This window comes from Melampsora larici-populina, assembly GCF_000204055.1.
Source record: "Melampsora larici-populina 98AG31 unplaced genomic scaffold MELLAscaffold_19, whole genome shotgun sequence".
In the NCBI taxonomy this organism is placed as follows: domain Eukaryota; kingdom Fungi; phylum Basidiomycota; class Pucciniomycetes; order Pucciniales; family Melampsoraceae; genus Melampsora; species Melampsora laricis-populina.
The window spans coordinates 85,929-105,069 of NW_006768783.1; the positions used below are offsets into that span (position 1 = coordinate 85,929).

The following is a 19,141-nucleotide window of genomic DNA, read 5'->3' on the forward strand; positions in this document are numbered from 1 at the left end:
GGGGTGACCGTGTACTATTGAAGGTTTGGTCTGCCTTTTACATGATAATAATGAACAGTACAACTTTGGGCGAGAGAGTAAGGCTTTACTTCCTCTGGAATTCATGAGTGGTTGATTGGCATCCTACTATGATGAGAAACTCACTCGTGGATTGATAGGCTCGACAAAGTAGCAGTTCGAGAAGATCGGTAACGCCTCTCACCTTGAAGCTTGGAAGTGATTATTTCTTCCGTACGCTCAGTCACTGAAAGTGAAGAGGACAATGTAAGTAGCCAGATCGGTGACCGAGGCAGCTTCACTTCATCTCTAGAAGCGATACTACTGGATTCTTTCACTTTAGGGAAGGAGGTATCGTAAGCTAAACAACGTGCCCTATGGCACCCCAATTAGATGCCCGTTTTCCAACTCTATGACATCGTTCCCGTTGCTAGATCGTCGGGTGAACCCTTTTAACTTCATGTACATACATACACTCCTGCGTGTGCATTGGTGCTGTCCGACGTGGGGCATCACAATAATGGCTCAAATCTAATGAGCTCGAACGAGAACAAAGTAGACAGGAGAGTTGCTTCGCGCGTAGAACTTCTGATGTCGGTCGAAGAAGTCAAGGTTTACAACGGAAGCTCGTTTAGGGACCGAAATTGAGTAACTCAGCTGTGCTTGCCCACATTCCGTCGTTGATCGTTCTTTAAGCTACACCTCCACAGCAGGTTACATATATCATCTTGATGTTGTCGTAGGAATTGATGTGAATGAATTTCCTCAACGTAATCCTTGAAGGCCTCCACGAGCTATAACTCTTAGCTTCAAAATCAGTCCCGTCGTCGCATATAAGTTTGGTCAGCTAATTCAAGTCAAGCTTGGCAAACGGATTGATTAGTAGAAATGCTATCTACTCATCGAGCTGCTGGTGCCGATCGCACACTTTCAACCGCATCGCAACTTTGGTGTTTTCAAAAATATTAGAGGGTCCGGCTTCACAGTGAGGTTAACATATAAGACGGCTCGATGACCTGGAAGTAATGATCGTCCGTTTTGTGAGCTGTTAGACTTTCGGTCATCCTTCATCTGCTTTTACCGTTCTTTCTTCTTTTCACGATTCATACGACCTATGACCCGGGTGAATGATTATTCCGAAGAACTTACTCGACGGCTTATCTGTGATCAAGGTTTCACCCACCTAATCGCATCATGAAGTTCATTTCCATACCCCTTACTATCTTTTGCAGGGCTTTGCTTAAAGTGCGTGTTTTGATTCCGGATAGGTATCACTTTTGTACACTTATCTAATCAGTATGTGGGTGTTTTGTAATTATTTTGTTTCTCATCCATTCAGTTTATACGCGAAGATGGTCCTGCTTTAGCTATCACATACATCACCATCATATGTGGTGTCCTTTTCTTGCTACTATTTGCATTTCTCATAGAACTCTGCCTTGAACCACTTCCAATTCAATTCCCAGCAACTGTTAGTCTTTTTAACTAATGCAAATCTGAAAGAGATGATCTCGTAATTTCTTCAACATCTCTGCCCGTGTTAGAGCTCTCTGATAGGAAAAACATTCTTAATCTCTCATCTTCTCAACAGGCTATCGGTATGATTATTCTATATATAATCCTTGTTATAACCCATCGATTCTCTCCAGACCGTGCTTTTCGGTTCATAAACGCAAGCTTGCGCCCAGCTGCGGATTGGACTATAGGTAATATGGGAGTATTCTTTACCCCATCATTCATATTGTGAGTGATCATCCAGTTAAATTGTTGAAAGACTCAGAATGATCTCACACTTTTTTCTTCTTCATACTTTCAAGAATTCCAACGAGACCCGCGATTTCAGCTGGGGAAATTGGGCTCTTGTGTGCCATGTTTCTACCTGCTTTTTTAATCACTTGGATTGGTACGGTACTTTTATGCAAATTGGTAACCTTTCTTACAAAGGAAGATCAAAACAAAAATCTTGTCACTACCGATGTGCGAGAATCGGATGCAAAGAAGAGCTCATCTGGTGCGGCCGATGCTGTTTGCATCAATGTGATGACACTATCTCAAGCATCTGATCACGAAGCCGATAGGAATGTCATATCGTCACAAGCTTATACATCTCAGAGGTCAGATTTTCATGTTCTTGATGCGGGGGTTTAAACATAAGCACAGGAAATTGACCTCTCATCTGGCTTAAGATAGTCATATCAGCCATGGCTCGTCGGGCTCTACTTCGTCAGATCACTCTAATCGAGGCCCAAATTGTTTTGAACCAGAAAAGGGAGATGTGTGTATATTTCTTATCTCCATATGAAAAAGAGGCTACTATGACATGAAATCGTGGTTTACCGACTGTTTCCTTCTTCAAGGGTGATGCAGGATCAGCCAAGTCGATCAAGACTACCAAAAACGATCCTGATTTTAGTTCTACAGAAGAAGAGTTCACCACCAAGATCAAGCTCTGGTTCAATCCACTCGTATACTTCTGTGTCTTTCTGGTTGGGCTTCCGCTCTATTTTACCCCTGGTGGGAATCCTCGAAGTCTTCCATTGTTTCTTTCAACACTTTCTCTATCATGGCAATTCAGTAGAAGGGTTGTCCCGAAACTTTGGCAGACAGCTTTGCATCCGATTTTAGTCACCAGTATCATCACCGTCTTGTGCATTTGGGGTTTTGGTGCGATGAAAGGAATCGGTTTGGTTGAAAGTGGGTATGAATCCTTACGTCTTTTAAATACGAAAGAACTGATTGTATCTGACTTGATCTTCATAGATTTATCACACTTTACATCCGGGACCACCTATCTTCTGATCCTTCGACATAGTCGTGGTGTTGCCATAGACGCACCTGGGGCAGGTGACGTGCTGAAGAGCATCCTTGTTGCTGGAATCGTGAGTGGAAAGAGACATTCTTTACGAATTTCAATCGGGAAGCTTAAACTCAAATTCTCGTCATCTTACACATTTATTCTCAGATAAGCTTGGCATTTCCTTTATTCAAGTATCGTCAAGGCTTATATGATAATATGTTCAAGATCATCTTTGTCACTCTGCCAAATTGTGCTGTATCATTATTGTTATGGCCATACATGTCCCATCGAATGGGTATTGCCCCCGATAGAGGTGTTTCGTTTGCTGGCCGTTTCTTGTCAACTCCGTTTGGAATCCAGATGTTAAGCGCTGTTCGTGGTGATCAAAGCTTAGTGGTTGTGCTTATCTGTGTCACAGGAATACTGGTTAGTTGATTGTTTATTGACCTTCTCCTTTTTGAAGCTCAAGTCTTGATGACTGAAGATTTTTTTTAATTGTCCTCAGGCTGTCTTGACCAAAGATCTACTCTTTGCTCTACTTCGCGTCCGTACCAAAGCTGGTTCAGATGATTCTTTCACTATTGGTGCTACACTTGGAGTCATCGGTGGTGCCATTGGAACTGCCACACTGATGGATAACCACCCACAAGCAGCTGCGATCGCAACAGTGACTTTTGTTCTATACGGTGTGGCTATGCTCAGCCTTGTAGCAATACCACAGGTTGCGAACTATGTGGGATTTCTTGCAGGTCTTGGCTTGTAACTGTGTCCCTGCAGTGTGCACTTTCGTCACGATACATATGTACAGTTGACTCCCTCAAAATCCATATCCCTCTAATCCCATACTTCCAGCTAACCCATAGAAATTTGGGTCCATAAAATTTATGGGCAGGGAAAAGTGGCCCAAAACCCATACCTCGCACTATTCCCATGACCCATAGGTTTTTTGCAGTAAACCTAGGTCAAAAGCCATAACCAAAATTTGCCACAGCTTGAAAAAAACCTGCATCCTTGTGTATTTTTCAGCATAGCCAGTATTAAAATGCTTCCAAAAGACCTTTTGCAATTCAGCATGTCAGATATCAAAACAGGTTTCAATGCCCTACAAAAAGAGAATAACAAAAGATTCAAGCCTCTCAAGCAACCTATCAGTGGAGGGAAGAAATTGTTGTAGACAGATACAAGGCTCATAGACTGTGCTGGAAAGGTAAAGAGTTGTTTTGGGGAAGATCATAGCATAATAAAATGCGGCTAAGGCTGCCAGTCAACTCAACATTGATGAGCTGAAGAGACTTGAACTTTTGGTTGGGAAATTCAAGTACAGTCCCCTCCAAGTGGTTTACGTAATTGTTCAGGTTCTGCAGCGGCGGGGCCAGGGCTTGTTGCAAACCCGATGATTACAAATCCTAGGTGTGGGACGTGTACAAACGGAATGGTTGCAATCATCTAAGACTGTGTGCCACTTTGCTGCAATCTATTCCAAGTTGAATATGAAAAAATGATTTTTTTGATTGGCTTGTTGATTTTTTTATCTCCCTCTTCACCCATACTTTGCCTGCCAAACCTTAATCTATGGGTTATGAGGGAGATCCTCCAAAACCATACACCCATAAAACCCATAGTTTTAGGCTTCCATAGAATGGTATGGGTTTGGAGGGAGTTGACTGTAACTTGAAGCTTCATAATACAGCCGTTCCAAGAAAGGTTGACAACTTTTTTTTGGAGAAAGTTGTCTCCGCAGCGGCTAAAACCAAAGACAAAACTTGATTACAGGTTTATTATTTCCTGTATTCTTCCAATTAGCGGAGAGACAAAATCAAGTGAGGGACAAAACCCGGGTTTTGCACATTGGCGAGATTCCCAAAAAAATCAATCTTTGTTGGAACAGCTGTATATCAAACATAATCCTGATGCCCTACCCCACACGCTTCTTTACCCATCAAGCATGATGATGCCAAAACTCAAAAAAAAACATACAATCCAGGAGAAATGTGTATACAGTCGACTCTAGGGCTGCGACCCGGACCCGGCCCCGCCCGGCCGAGTCTGCCCGGCGACCTCTGGAGAGCTTGCGGTCCGCGCCCCAGGGCCGCAGAACGTCACGTGTTTTACTTACAAAGGCGCCCTGAGAGCGCTTGGGCGGGTCGGGCACCGGGGCTGCCGATCATCCCAAGCTGTACAACTCATGATTTTTGTGCCCAAAACCTAAGCCTGACTCTGCCTGGCCCCTAGGCCTCAAGTTCAGGGCGCGCCCTGCCTGGCCCTGAACCATTTTTGAAGGCCCTCGGGTTTCCTCGCGGCCGGGCCGCGCCCCGGGGCCGGGTCACAGCCCTAGTCGACTCCCTCAAAACCCATATCCCTGTAAACCCATACTTCCTGATAATCCATAGAAAATTGAGTCCATAAAATTTATGGGCGGGGAAAAGTGGCCTAAAACCCATACCTCACACTATTCCCATAACCCATAGGTCTTTTCAGGGAGACCAGGTTCAAAAGCCATAACCAGAAAGTGCAAAATTTGTTTTTTTTGTAAAAACCACCTGGTCAATCATTTCTCAGCAGAAAGTGTCTCAAAATGCTTCCAAAAGACCTCCCAAACTTCAGCGTATCAGATATTGAAACAGAGAACAACAAAAGGCTTAAGCCACTACGCCAACTGCTCAGCACAGGGAAGGAATTATCAGAGGCGGATGAAAGGTTCATGGACTCGGCAGGCAACTTGATAGACAAAGTTATGGTGTTGAGGAAGATAAACGCAGAAGGCAATGTTTCTAAGGCTGCAATTCAATTCAAGAAGAGCTCAAGAGACTTGAACTTTTGATTTTGAAATTCAATCAAACAAAGCAATCAGTGGTACCCAAAGAAGCCAGTAAGTTGTAACCTCAAGGGCCCTGTTGAACTGTTCACTTGCTGAAAACATGAGTTGTTGTATATTATAGGTTCTAAGAAATGGGCTGCTGAGAAAAGCAACGGACAACACAGGTATCTACGGAAGCCGTGACGTGAAGTGACCGCCACCGTTTTTTCAAAACTTCGGTTTTCGGTTTTCGGTTTTTGGAATTTGGGCATTTCCTTCAATTTTTTTGAAAAGCAACCATGCCTCCCTCTCAATTTACAGTGAGTCGGTCAAACTGCTCGACCGATTCAACTCTTGTGCCTTCAAATATCCAGACTTTGACTCAATCAAACCACATCTCAAATCTTATCAACTTCAATCGTATCAATCAATACCAAAGTATTGTAGTTCAAATTAAACTAATAGATCCTACTACACATCACAGTCGAATTGGCGAGCTCTTATCTCAACACCTGTTGTGTTAACCTTTTAAATTTCTTCGTCAACTTCATATCGAACCACTAATGTTTAAACTACCCATTGCATCAAAAAGCTCCATCGGCTTGCTCTTATCTCAACAAAAAATTGATCCACTCGATCCTACTACACATCACAACTAACTCTGAAAGCTCTTATCTCAACACTCATTGTGTTCACCTTTGAAGTTTCTTCTTTAACTTCTTATTGATCCATTAATTCTTACACTAACTACACATCAAAATGCTGAATTGGCTGGCCCTCATCTGAACAAAAAATTTACATAAGTATCTTCGAATTGCAAAGAGTATAATCACAAATCATGGTGATTACAATCTGGAACCTGATCATTTCACAGAGTTTGTATCACTTACTTATTGATTGTTTTACACAACTTACAACATTTCAATCATGAGGCTGTTTTAAAAAATGTATGCCAAGTATTTTTGATTATTCTGAGTTCTCAAACAATTGAGGTTGATCTTGACAATCACCTCCTCAAAATTCAACCTATTTGGAAAACCAACAGTTTCTTTGATCAGAAAGGTTGTTGATTGATTGAGGGGTAAGGTGATTTGTGACTGTAAATGATACCAAGTTGATTACAAGTTTATTGACTGTGAATGATACCAAGTTGATTACAAGTTCATTGACTGTGAATGATACCAAGTTGATTACAAGTTTATTGAAACAAGTCTGGACTTTGATAAAAGATACTCAAGCTGGGTGGTGGTGGTGATAGCTAGATTGGTGAAAAGACAAGTGTGAAAAGATAGCTCGGTGGTGGGTGGTGATGTTCGTACATAGCTAGCTGGTGGTGAAAAGACAGATGTGGAAAAAATGCTCGGTGGTGGGTGCTGAGTGAAAATACGAGTGTGGAATAAACCCTTGGTGGTGGTGATGGTGTCAGTTGGTGTTCTCGGTGATGGTAGCCCGTGGTGTGTATCAAAAATTGAAGGACATGCCCAAATTCCAAAAACCAAAAACCGAAAACCGAAAACCGAAGTTTTGAAAAAACGGTGGCGGTCACTTCACGTCACGGCTTCCGTAGGTATCACACAGCAATATGGAAATTGATTTTTTGAACAACTCTTTGAAAAAAAATCTCCCTCTTGACCCATACTTTACCTGCTAAACCTTAATCTATGGGTTATGAGGGAGATCCTCCAAAACCATACACCCATAAAACCCATAGTTTTGGGTTTCCATAAAGAGGTATGGGTTTTGAGGGAGTCGACTGTATCATTATGAGGATGTTGTGCACACATCTTCCTGGCATACTAAGATATAAAAAAAGAAGATATGGATTACGTCAAATGAGGATGAATGAATCAAGATAAATCTGACAAAAAACAAATCATCAATGAAAGATTATGCGTAGTTAAAGATGAAGAATATATATCAAGATAAGATTGACAAATCACTCAAAAAAATCATTATAATCAACTTTCAGATCTTCTCATATAAATACATACATATGCACCAAAAACTGATCAATTAAATCGATCCAGACCTTTTTCTCTCAAATAACAACTTCACTCATTTCTTTTTGATCAAGACAAGTGAGAATTCTAAACACATATCTCTTTTACATATGTCTTGGAATAAGATATGTATGTATATATATGTATCTATATCCATCAAAAACACATCACTTCATGTACTTACCTATGTTATATATATTACAAAGAAACCTTATTTCCTTTTTTTCAATCCAAAAACATCAACCAACTATACTTATACACTCTTTTTCAAAATCCAACCAAACCAATCATTCAAAAGACAAAAATTCTAAATTCATAAAAAATATTACATATCATAATAATAATTTAATAAAAAAGCCAAAAAAAACATCATCATCATCATCATGATCATGGAAAAAAAAAATTCACTAAAAATATAAGTATATATCAATATATATATATTATATCTTGCTCAAGTTTTTTTTTTCTTAATTAAAAAAAAATTAAAATCAAATTGTCTTTTTTTCTATTTTGTTTTATGAAACCAAAAGATAAGTAAAAAAAAAAGGGGAAAAATCAAACAAACAAAAAAAACTTGTTAAAACATACTATAAGAAGAAGAAAAAAACCCACTAATTCATCGAGTTAGAAACATTCAAAAACAGAGAGAGAGAGAGAAAAAAAAAGAGAGAGAGAGAGAAACAAAAGAAAGACACAAAGAGAAAAAAAAGTAACGGTAAAAGAAAGAAGAGGATCAAAAAGAAACCGAAAAAGAAAAAGATTGAATTTGAATTTGGATTTGAATTTTGATTTTCAACAAAGATACCTTTGATTTAACAAAGAGATTTCTAAAGCAAGTGAACTCCAAGTCCAAGCAGCCGATCCAACTCTTCTCTTAAGTTTCTTCAAGTTTCCTTCTTGATCTGAATCAAAACAAATCCCACAATCACATCCCATCGCGGCTCCTTGAATGATATCTTGATTAGTTTTGCTCAATTCAAAATAAGTTAATTGTGATTCCCATCTTCTCAAGGCCCACATAAACACTAGATTAGGTTGGATTAAAATGTTCAATCGTCTTGATCTAACCAAGAGATAAGCACTGGCTAAATCAATATCACAATGTGCCATCACATATCCAATCACCACTGTAGCTGATCTACTAACACCTACTCTACAATGTACCAAGACTTTACCACCTGCACGTCGAGTACGTTCAATAAACTCCATCGCCGCTGGCATATGAGCAGAGATCCGATCAAGTCCATCATCAGCAACTGCCTTGACGTCCAAAACCTCCAAGCCACGTTCAGCCAACGATGATCGCGCACTTTCACCCATGGAGACCACCGCAGTAATACCCAATGCACGAAGCATCGAAGGGTTATTGGCGTGTGATAAATTACCAAGATACAGAAAAGGTAAGATACGTGAAGGAAAGTGTCCTTCAAACCCATCCTCTAACCAACGTGCACCTCTTGGGATCGGGCTCAAAGCTGGATCTGAAGTTGAACATCGTCTTTCAAAGTATCGTAGAACAGTAAGATCCGATGGGTAGAGGAAGAATGAACGACCAGCATGAAGTTGAAGATGTAGATAAGCATCAGATAACGGAATACGTTGACGATAGATGGTATAGGCAAGCCCGAACAAGCTCGTCTCGGTACTAATCAAACAAAAGGATTTGGTTTAGATATTGGTTTTAGCAAAAGAAAGTCAAGATAAAAAGAGACTGACTATCCGTCATGACAATGGACGAGGATCTGGTGACCATCACGCGTCACTCTAGACACCCAAGCACAAAACTCTTGAAGAGATCGTACGAGTTGTTCCATAGACATTGAACCAGAGGCTGAACCGGTACTAGGCACTTCCAAGTGCAATGGAGGTCTTGTGATTGCAGGGGATGAAACAGATGACTGCGAAGAAGTTGAAGAGTTGAGAGAGGTTGGAAATAAGCTCTCGAGTTCCGATGAGCTTAAGATCCTAGCCGAATCATGAGCTTCAATCATAATAGAGAACCGAGGAGGACTGAGTTCCTCTTCATCTCTCATCGCATCAGCCGTATTGCCAAGCTATTGATACGTAGAAAAAGAAATCAATCGGTCAACCAACTCATACAAACTCTTCAAGACAGATCTTATAGAAAAGACATACCCAAATATTTTCTTCGATTCGTGATGCACGCGTTAAAGACTCCATCTCTAACCGTTCTCTTTCAAAAAAATCCACCTTTGAACGCCTAAAGCCCCAACCATCAACAGCCACCAATTCACCATATTCCTTTTCGAATCCTTCAAATCTTTCATTAACAATAAACACATGATAATCTGGAAAATCATCTACCAAATGTTGTTCTTGTTGAAATTTTCGAAACTGAGCTTGGGCTTCTACTACCAATCGCGCCAATTCAATCACCGTCTCATTCACTCCTGATTCAGAGTAAATCACAATATCCGAAACCGTTGCATATTGACCTGGTTGATGTCCAAACAACCTCAAGTTGACTGAGCTCGAAGGCATAGGTCGTCTTATAAATCTTGGCATCAGATCTCCTGTTCTTGCACTACGTTCGAGTATCTCGTCTGGCGCAAGGGCTGAGACAAGAAGAGAAGCGCGTGGTTCAGGTCCTTCAACTGAGGTAGCCGGAGAGCTTGCAGATGAGAGAGGAGCCGAAGAGGAGACAGATGATGCAGAGGCAGTAGAAGTCGATCCAAGAGAACGCGTACGGTGACGAGCCGTAGGATTACGTGGTCCGGCAACTGAGTCGGCAGTGATGACGGTAAGTCCACGATACGAAGGCGGTCTTCGAGTAGGACCAACAGAGTGAGGATGATGATGATGAGCTTGTGAAAAGTACGTAGACTGTGAGGTTCCTGCTCGATCTGGACAATGTAGGTAAGGAAACACTTTTGATTCGTCTACATTGGCGGTGGAACGAAGATAGGCATGATAGAGGTTGGCATAATCAGAACACGTAAGAAGCTTGATCGAATTGGCATGAGGAGCAGATGGATCAATAGTCGAGAGAAGCGGATAAACAGAATGGTCAATAGGTAATCCAGAGATCCCATCCTTTGGTCCTGAAACAAACGATAATGAAGAAGAAGATGATGATGAAGGAGTTGAAGGAGTAGGTTGAGTTGAAGTTGAAGAATGATCGGAAATCGAATTAGAAGCTCTAAGTTGAGCTTCTGCTAATTGAGAGACTGCAGCTGTTTGAGGATTAGAAGCATGAGCAGTAGATCGAAGTGCTACAGGGTGGAGGTGAGAGGGGATAGCTGCATTAGCATCGACCAAGGATCGATTGAACATGATCATCTTTTTAGTACACTTCCTTCGAAGTTTGATGTCTCGGTTTAGGTGTATGTATGATTTTTTTTCGTCTTTTGGTGAGAAACGCGTCTACAAAAAAACTGCCTATTTTAGTTTGAGTGACGTGATCGAAATCCGGATGATTGGATGAAACACTCACAAGTGATAAATCTTGATGAAGAAGTTTTACAGAACTCAGCTAAATCAAATTATAAAAAGGTAAACCTCAAAGTCGTTTTAATGGACTATAAAGAGATAAGGTAGTTGGCGAATTTGAAAGGATGAAAGTTGACGGGTGAATGATTATTAATATGTGATAGGATTTGATTGGGATTGTTGTTAGATGGTAAGTAGAAGTGTCTAGACAGTTTTACAGTTTAAAGTTAATTTTCAGGTAAACTTGAAAATCCAGCAGACTTTATATAGTTCTACAGAGGAAAACCCAAAACACTTGATCGTTGTAAAAAAAAAGGGAGAAATCGTTAAAGAACTAAAAAAGACCTTTGATGATCACTTCTTGAATTTGTGTATGTAGACAAAGGTTCAGAAGGTCAAGTCAACAAATCAAAGGTCAAGGGAAGGAAAGGTACCAAATTTGATTTTTTAAAGAACTAGACTAAAGATTTGTAAACTTTTGAACAATCTGTATTTTATTTTGGATCTGAATGGATGAATTTGAAAAAAAAAAAGAAGATGAATATCAAATGAACCACTTGAAGAAGGAACAGGATGAGAAGGAGAAGCTTCGATAGAAAGACAGAGGAAAGAAGAAGGACCGAAAAAAAAAGTTTAGATGAAGATTGACCAAAAAAAGGCCCCAACTCGTTTTTCTATTTGATTTGAATTAAATTATTGTACCAAAATGAAGGTCTAAACACCACTCTTTTAAAACAAAACACACAGAGAGAGAGAGAGAGAAATCAATCTGAGAGTGAAGATTGACAACCAATTCGATAGATTGAGCTGTTCTTTTTTTTTTGGTCAGAAAGAAGTGGAAATCACAACTGAGTATTTGGTCAAAAAAAACCTTCTAAATACAAGAAGGTGCAAAGAAACCCACCGCACAGATGAATAAAGAAGAGCATTGATCATGAAAAAAGTAAAGTACAAAGTGGCTCAAAACAAAACACAAGATCATGAATGTTCTCAATGGCTTTTGGATCGAATTGATTTTGTAAATTCTGATGTTGGTTTGGTCATGGAGTCAAGTTGAATCGAATTGAATTGGATTTGGGTGACTTGAGAATTTAGGATTCGGTAAACTGCTTTCATTCATGTCATCATCCTGATTCCTAGCGGTGGACAGTGGCGGGGACTGATCTTAAGAAATTCCCTCTGCTGTTTGTCCTACGTAGATCTTGATCCAAAAATAAACCATCCAAAGCCTTGAAGTTTTCATCCAACTTGATCTCTATCATGATCTCGCTCTCCTCATCCTCTGACTTTAAGGATTAATTCTATCAATCTGCTTTTCTCCGCTCATAGATCATCATCATCATCATCATCATCACAGTCCCCCACAGTCACAACCAACAAATTGAAACACGCTTGTTACTTTTTCATTTTCAAGAGTTTTTTTTCTTTGACTACAGATCTATCCGAGAGCCACAAGCCAGAAGAACCTCAAATATACACAAGATATTTTTCTTTCCGTGCTGTTTCCCTTAAAATCTTCAAAATCTCGCTCTACAAGCGGAGATCATCTTCAATCCTTCATCCATTCATGTTCCTCATTCCTTATTCCTCATGGGGATATGACTTTTTTCAATTTAATATCCCGGATTTCCGATCAAAATTCAATCATGCTTTAATCTCTTTTCAGATACACACATATCTACTTGATTTATCACACAGGTGATCTAAGATATGTAATGGCGTGATGGTACATACATGATTTCTAAACTTTTACTTATCTCAACTCTCGATTTCTTTTGCATCTTGTACAGTCAAACCAGAAAAGCTTGACCGATTTTGCCCGCAAAACTCGAGCAAATTGGCGGGGAATTGGTGGCAAGTTTTTCCGGTTTGACTGTATGTTTACTAGAAAAACATTCGGTCTTCAAAAAAAGCTGAATTGAATCAAAAAAAAAGCTGATTTGAACGATTTGTATGAAAAAAATCATTTGAAAAGTTGATCATCTTTTGTACAAAAACTTGTTCACCAATCTGATTAAAACTGATCAATTGTGGTTTTTGGGTCATCAATTTTCTTGGTATACATATGTACAACAAAATGGATCTGAAGGTTATAAAATGGTGATATAAAGTGAAACTTGACAAGCGCTTTTGAAACCAACTTCCATCTCATCATATATTTTTTCTGCAACACTTGCAAGGTGCATGGATTGGCAAGCCATAAATTTCACTTCCGGCTCTCATGACTAGTTGCCATAACTTGTGCAGGACTAAAACTACATCAAGCCAAACCTCTTATCAAAACCACTGAGCTTGATACCAAATGGCTTACTTGTACGCTCAGAGACTACTATCAAAATCCATGTTGCAGATGCTCATGTCTGTTCAGTGTCTTTGACTTATTACCATCTCTTGCGAGGACACATTCATGGATTCATTGTTCAAAGCAGTTTGCTATAAAAACACAATTGGTATCAAGCAAAACTTATTTGTGAAAGAGATCAATTAGGATGAATTGGCACTGGGCAGTCTATAGTACATAGCTAAAGGGGAGATCTTTTACCTGGAGCATGAACAGGTCAGAGCTATATAAAAGTTAAAACCAAAGCCAAAGATGTATCCCAAGAAGAAATGATCAAAAACCAGATCATGATATTAATGATTATTATGATGGAGTATGTAGTATTTTTTGATCATCAGACATCCAAGATTTATTTAAAAAATGATCCAGTTTATACCCGGGAGTCGGACTATCCATCGGGGCCTAATACTAATAGGGCCTTAATTGAAATAGGGTTGTGTGTGTGAAAAACTCAGTTGTTAAAAACAACATTCTTTAAAACCTCATTTGGATGATTCAACTCAATCGAAACTGGATCGTTCATCCTGAAGTTATGAACCATCGACTGCCAGTGTTTGGGTAAGCTCAACTGGATACATACCGAAACTAAATATCAACTATTCAATAACAACCACTTATATCTTGACAAGAACACTATCATCAATCATCATCATCAAATTATAAACCCAACAAAACCAAAAAAACAAATGCAAAATTATGAAACTCATCATTCAATGGAATCCAACCAATCAAGTCATTTAAATTATAGATTTTCAAACCATACTTATCCACAAGCAGAAGTTCAAGATCAAATAGATCCAGAAGAATCCATTAGATCATCAAACCAAAGCAAAAGTAATTTAACATCATCATCAGCATCATCATCTGAAATCAAAAGAAACGAATCACAATCTGATTTGATTGAAGGCGAATTTAATGAAGAAAGTTTTGAGCTTGATGATTCGAGTAAACTTGAGAAATTAGTTTCTGAGATTTTATGTTTAGATTCGAATGGTCAACTTTTACCTTATAACTCAAATCAAATCAAATCACTTCAATCAGTTTGGAATTCCGCTAATTCTAATCATACTATCACTCATCCTTCATCAGATTCGGTTCAAGATCGCGAATGGTTTAATGATCAAACTCAAAGGATCGAACCGATCTGGTTAAAGAATTTAAGAGAATCAGTCTTGTTTGATGGTAGTAAATCTAATGAAACTCAAAACTTTCAAACTTATCAAAAGATTAATTCGATTCAAGAAGACGAATTGGTTTTTGAAATTCAACAAAACTTGAGATCTTTAGTCAACGGATTGAATCAAGATCAGTTGAGTTTCTTTTTCCTAATCATTTCTTTCAATCTGATTTGATCAACCTTGATTTTAACTTGATTTCTCCTTTTCTTTTCGAATCCTATCTAGATGGTTATATCCATCACCTACAGCTTTTTCTCCTTCTTTATCAATTCAATCGAATTCATTAAATTTAGGACTTGAAGGAACTTCAAGTGAAATCATCAACCATGAAAAATATTTAGAAACTGATTTCAATTTACACTCATTACCCTCATCATCATCATCAGAAGAAGCATCGAATTTGTTATTACCACCAAGACAACTTTGGTTAGGTGAAGAAGAAGATAAAGGTTTAGAATCTGAAGTTAGTTTAATTGATCTTTTAAATACGACTCCGACTACTACTACTACCACTACTACTCATCATCATCATCATCAAGTCAATCTTGGAAGATCAGGTGAGCTTAGTCAACGGAATGTTCATCAGTCTAGACGGAATATGTTTCAACAGAGACATGCTCAAGGTAGTGCATTAGCAAGACAAGTTAGTAGATTAGGAATGTCGGAATGATCTTTTGGGTTCACCTTTTTTCTTCTGTTGATTTCTCATTTGTAAGTTTGTATAACCTAATGTTAATCTTAATGATCTTGTACACCATGATTTTGGTCATGAAACATCTGATAATCAACTGGTGTAAGTGAAAATCAACAATTGAGAACTAAAACTTGAATTGATCTAAATATATCACTCATACATTTAAACATAAGATTGTTCTCAGAGTTCAAAAATCAAATACAGAGTAGAAAATCGATTTTGAAAGGGAAAAAAATCACAATTGTAAGAAAGATTTAAGATCAAGTTTTGTTCTTGGTATGATGAGTTTCGTGAACTTCTTTGATGGTTTCTTTTTGTAAAGTTTTAGTTGATCGATCATCTTTTTCTGCTCTAACATGTTCTTCTGAATCAGTTGGTACCTTTATTTCAAAAAACACACCAAAACACACACACACAAAAGATTAGTGATGATTTAGAAAAAGGAACGAAAGTGTTTTTAAAATCTTTACCTTTTTTGAATTTGGATCAGGTTTAGTAAATTGTTGAGTATCTTTATGAGGTTCTAAAATAAACCAAACACAAAAAAAACAACAGAAAATCAAAAATCAAAACCAAGAAACGAAAGATATTAAAGGATAAAAAGAAGAAATGGATTGAAGGCAAATAAATTGCATTTGATTTGAATCGTTTTTTTTTCATTACCTTTTGTATTTTGATTTAAATGATGAATGATAAGAAAGCTTCGATTGAAATTCTTGTATAAGATTGGATTTAAATTTTGATGATGAAGTCTTAAAGTAAATTGATTTTTAAATAAACTTGAACTTGTTTGAATTAATTTCATTTTAGTTTTGTTTTTGTAAGTAAATGGATTGATTGATGAGATTTTGTTAAATAGAAAAGTGAGGTTAAGAAGTTTCGAATGATTTGGTTTTTTGAATCGAGATGGAAATGAGAAATGAGAAATGGTAATTATATAGAAACTTGATGACCATTCTGACGTCATCTTACACTCTGACGTCATCTTCGATGATTCTGGGATCACACCACAAAACTCAAATTGTGCCAGTCCTTACACAGGTTTTCCACTTACCGCCTTTGAGGAACTTTCTTGAGCTCAGATAAGTAGAGTCCTGGAATGCAACTCTAGAGGTATTGATCAAGAATCCCAAACTTTTGTTGGAGAGAGTTTTGGGCACATCACCGCACTTTGACAGCACCAAACAAAAAGTTTCATCAAAACTAGTCTCAAGTCTCATAGCACCCATACTTCTCAGGATAATTGGATGTACTTAAGAGCTGAAAACAGGCATAAAATCACATGCTTGGATCAGGCCTTGGAGGCCCCAAAAAAATATGCCAATCCCTTTTACCCTTTTACCCCAAAGTGGGAAAAGTGAAGGGCCTTGAAGCAGGTTCATTTGATAGACCTATCACAGACACATCTTTTGAAGCATTTGGCAACTTGAGACAAGAATTGATGTGTAGTGTAGAGCCCAAAAACCAAAACCCAAGTTTTGATACATACCTCTATAGGTGCATTCCTGGGTCCTACTTGTATTTGCAGTAAGCTTAGGCAAGCCCCTCTTCTGATGTGGTCATATCCACTCTTATGACTGAAGCCGGGGGTGACCTGAGCCCAGCAGGATCTTCAAGCATTTTTGCTTGGAATCCCATTTTTAGGGCTCCAAATATTATGAAACCTCCCAACAAATTGAAAAGAGCTCCTTCAAGGTCTTCTGTTTCTCCTTGTATCACTTTTATCATCTTGACAGCTTTTGATTGCAAGGAACTTGGCCTACAGAATCAAGTGACTATGAACAGTCCAAGCGTGCATGTAGGCCTTGTGTATTGAATAAGACCCAGATTTACAAGAACTGAAAGAACTCAACTGTGTAACTTTGCTCAAATAATGTGGTGCTAAAAGTGGCACAAGAATGTGTACAAGGCTTGTAAGAATATCTGTTCAATTTTTTTGTGAGGCTGCAAAATGTTTAAAACCAAAACACTGTTACACCATACAAACATATATGCACTCATAAGCATACAAAACATATTAGTCTTATTATATCTTTTCACATTTAACACAAACACAACTGGCTCCTTAGGGAATCTTTGACTGACTTAGATTCATTATCCTTTGAAGCCAGGTTCCAAATAATATATTTCATTGGTTCATAGAAAGTCAATTGGATTCACTTTGTGGCATCCTGATCCCTCAGTTTGCATCTCTGAACTCCTGTAAGAAATATTAGTGGAGGACTTTCAGAGGTCCTTTACACAATTGATACAAGTTTCAAAACCTTGGTCATTTATGATTTCAATTCTGCTTTGGGGAGTGGTTTGTCTGGCTTTTGGGATTGGTATTTTTTTGATTTGAGCTTGAGGGATGGTTTGACTTGCAATATCATCTTTGAGTGAGTTTGAGTCATTTAGCTGTGAGACTTGGTTGCACACAGGGGGACTTTTGAACCCCAGCATGGGGTACCCGCTTGTGCAGCTTGATGGCAATAAAATAGATCTGGTTTGTAGTTTGTATTCTGTTAAGGTATAGTTCATATGAAGTCTAGGTGGATTGCCATCCATGAATAACTTGTAGTTAGTACACTGTGCAAGTTGGAAAGCTTGTACAAAGTTGTGTATTGCCAACATCAAGAGTCCTGTCCAGCAAAGCAAACATGTGTGTATCAGTCAAGACCCATTGATTGGAGTTGGCTTTAGATTCAGATAACTTCTGTTGTTCTTTTGTCACAGAATTCTGGAGGTGAGTGTGTGTTTGTGACCTCAAGATTTAAGTTCTCCTGCTATCTACAGAAGAGCTTATATAGTATCAGGGGCACACACATGCTTATTTTGGAATTTTGAGGCGCGACGTGTTTTGAACTGCGCCCACAATATGACTCAGGATATTGAAGTAGATTTGCTTGTGCGGGTGACCGATGCAAGCAAGACTCGGGATTTGGTCAATTCTTAGGGTACGGTGAAGCAATCGGTGCACGCTAAAAGAAAAATTCTCTCATCAACCATGTTGGCCTCATACAGAGTTGCGGTTGGACTGACTCATGAATCCACCTGTTGGGTTTGAGGAGCAGATATAGTTATGGCCCGCTGGGTTCTTACAATCTAAGAAATTTGATCCAGATATCAAATTTGTCAATAGGCTGAAGTAAGCTACGGGATTTTTTTGTTGAAAAACGACTACACACCGTATGTCTTGTCACTAGTAACATAAGTATACTGGGCACATTGCTGCTTGCTTAGGCCAGGGACGTCGTATCGGTCATTCCATACACAGTTCGACATTGGAACCCATTTCTTACCTAGATTTTCATTCATAAGATTGAATGGTCTGTCAGTTTTCTTGTGAGAATCAGCCATCAAACAGCGATTTGGTTTGATTAAAAATCCCTACCCCCGTTGGAACAGCTCTCCGGGTGGCAATTTATGTTGGTGGTGCCATCGTCCTTGTTTTGGTCACAAACTTGGGAGAAGAAAAGAGATAGATTCAGCCAATCCGTGTGGTGGATCCCGTTCGAGGCGTGAGGAACAGATAAAGGAACAACGTACCAACATCACCACCCTGGATCGTATATTGGCCTGGGCAATTCCACACCATTGAAGATACACGGAGTGCGTTGAGACATAAGGTGGCGACTAGCACACTGATCTTAAGAAAAGACTGGTTCAACATTTGCTCTTGTGAGAAGATCCAGAGAGAAGAAAAGTTATTTATATAAGTAACGAAAAATTCGATCGATTGAGCAGCGTGAAGCAGGATATATTGCCCGTGAGGAAGCTATGCAGTGAGAGCTGGGAGGTTCCATCTTCGTGGTTAGGTATGAATGAGGCTATCCTCCAAATTCCAATATATTCCAAAAGGAGCGTGTGGTTGGGCGTGGACCTTGACTAATGAAGGTAAGTTCCTT

At 38.9% G+C, this 19,141-nt stretch overlaps 5 protein-coding genes across 5 annotated transcripts; 2 read left to right on the forward strand and 3 right to left on the reverse strand.

The window, feature by feature from the left end:
* Positions 1-1,191: 1,191 nt before the first annotated feature.
* On the forward strand, positions 1,192-3,557 carry MELLADRAFT_86531 (uncharacterized protein; the record flags this gene model as incomplete). Its single annotated transcript, XM_007410137.1, has 10 exons — positions 1,192-1,242; positions 1,337-1,468; positions 1,589-1,595; positions 1,647-1,740; positions 1,815-2,111; positions 2,197-2,272; positions 2,355-2,691; positions 2,758-2,876; positions 2,960-3,220; positions 3,300-3,557. The coding sequence occupies 10 exons, from the start codon at positions 1,192-1,194 to the stop codon at positions 3,555-3,557; spliced, it is 1,632 nt and encodes a 543-aa protein (XP_007410199.1).
* A 4,404-nt stretch (positions 3,558-7,961) lies between these two features.
* MELLADRAFT_116499 (uncharacterized protein) lies at positions 7,962-11,556 on the reverse strand (the record flags this gene model as incomplete). Its single annotated transcript, XM_007410303.1, has 4 exons — positions 7,962-9,236; positions 9,308-9,645; positions 9,728-10,975; positions 11,046-11,556. 3 exons carry the CDS (start codon positions 10,889-10,891, stop codon positions 8,384-8,386), a joined length of 2,355 nt encoding a protein of 784 aa, XP_007410365.1.
* A 2,372-nt stretch (positions 11,557-13,928) lies between these two features.
* Positions 13,929-15,380, forward strand: MELLADRAFT_71900 (uncharacterized protein; the record flags this gene model as incomplete). The annotated part of the gene is made up of 2 exons (XM_007410138.1): positions 13,929-14,691; positions 14,786-15,380. 2 exons carry the CDS (start codon positions 14,069-14,071, stop codon positions 15,228-15,230), a joined length of 1,068 nt encoding a protein of 355 aa, XP_007410200.1.
* Positions 15,381-15,514: 134 nt separating this feature from the next.
* On the reverse strand, positions 15,515-16,059 carry MELLADRAFT_106637 (uncharacterized protein; the record flags this gene model as incomplete). Its single annotated transcript, XM_007410302.1, has 3 exons — positions 15,515-15,634; positions 15,725-15,777; positions 15,918-16,059. 3 exons carry the CDS (start codon positions 16,057-16,059, stop codon positions 15,515-15,517), a joined length of 315 nt encoding a protein of 104 aa, XP_007410364.1.
* Positions 16,060-18,185: 2,126 nt separating this feature from the next.
* On the reverse strand, positions 18,186-18,906 carry MELLADRAFT_124163 (uncharacterized protein; the record flags this gene model as incomplete). The annotated part of the gene is made up of 5 exons (XM_007410301.1): positions 18,186-18,214; positions 18,276-18,338; positions 18,422-18,535; positions 18,628-18,696; positions 18,792-18,906. The coding sequence occupies 5 exons, from the start codon at positions 18,904-18,906 to the stop codon at positions 18,186-18,188; spliced, it is 390 nt and encodes a 129-aa protein (XP_007410363.1).
* Positions 18,907-19,141: the final 235 nt, after the last annotated feature.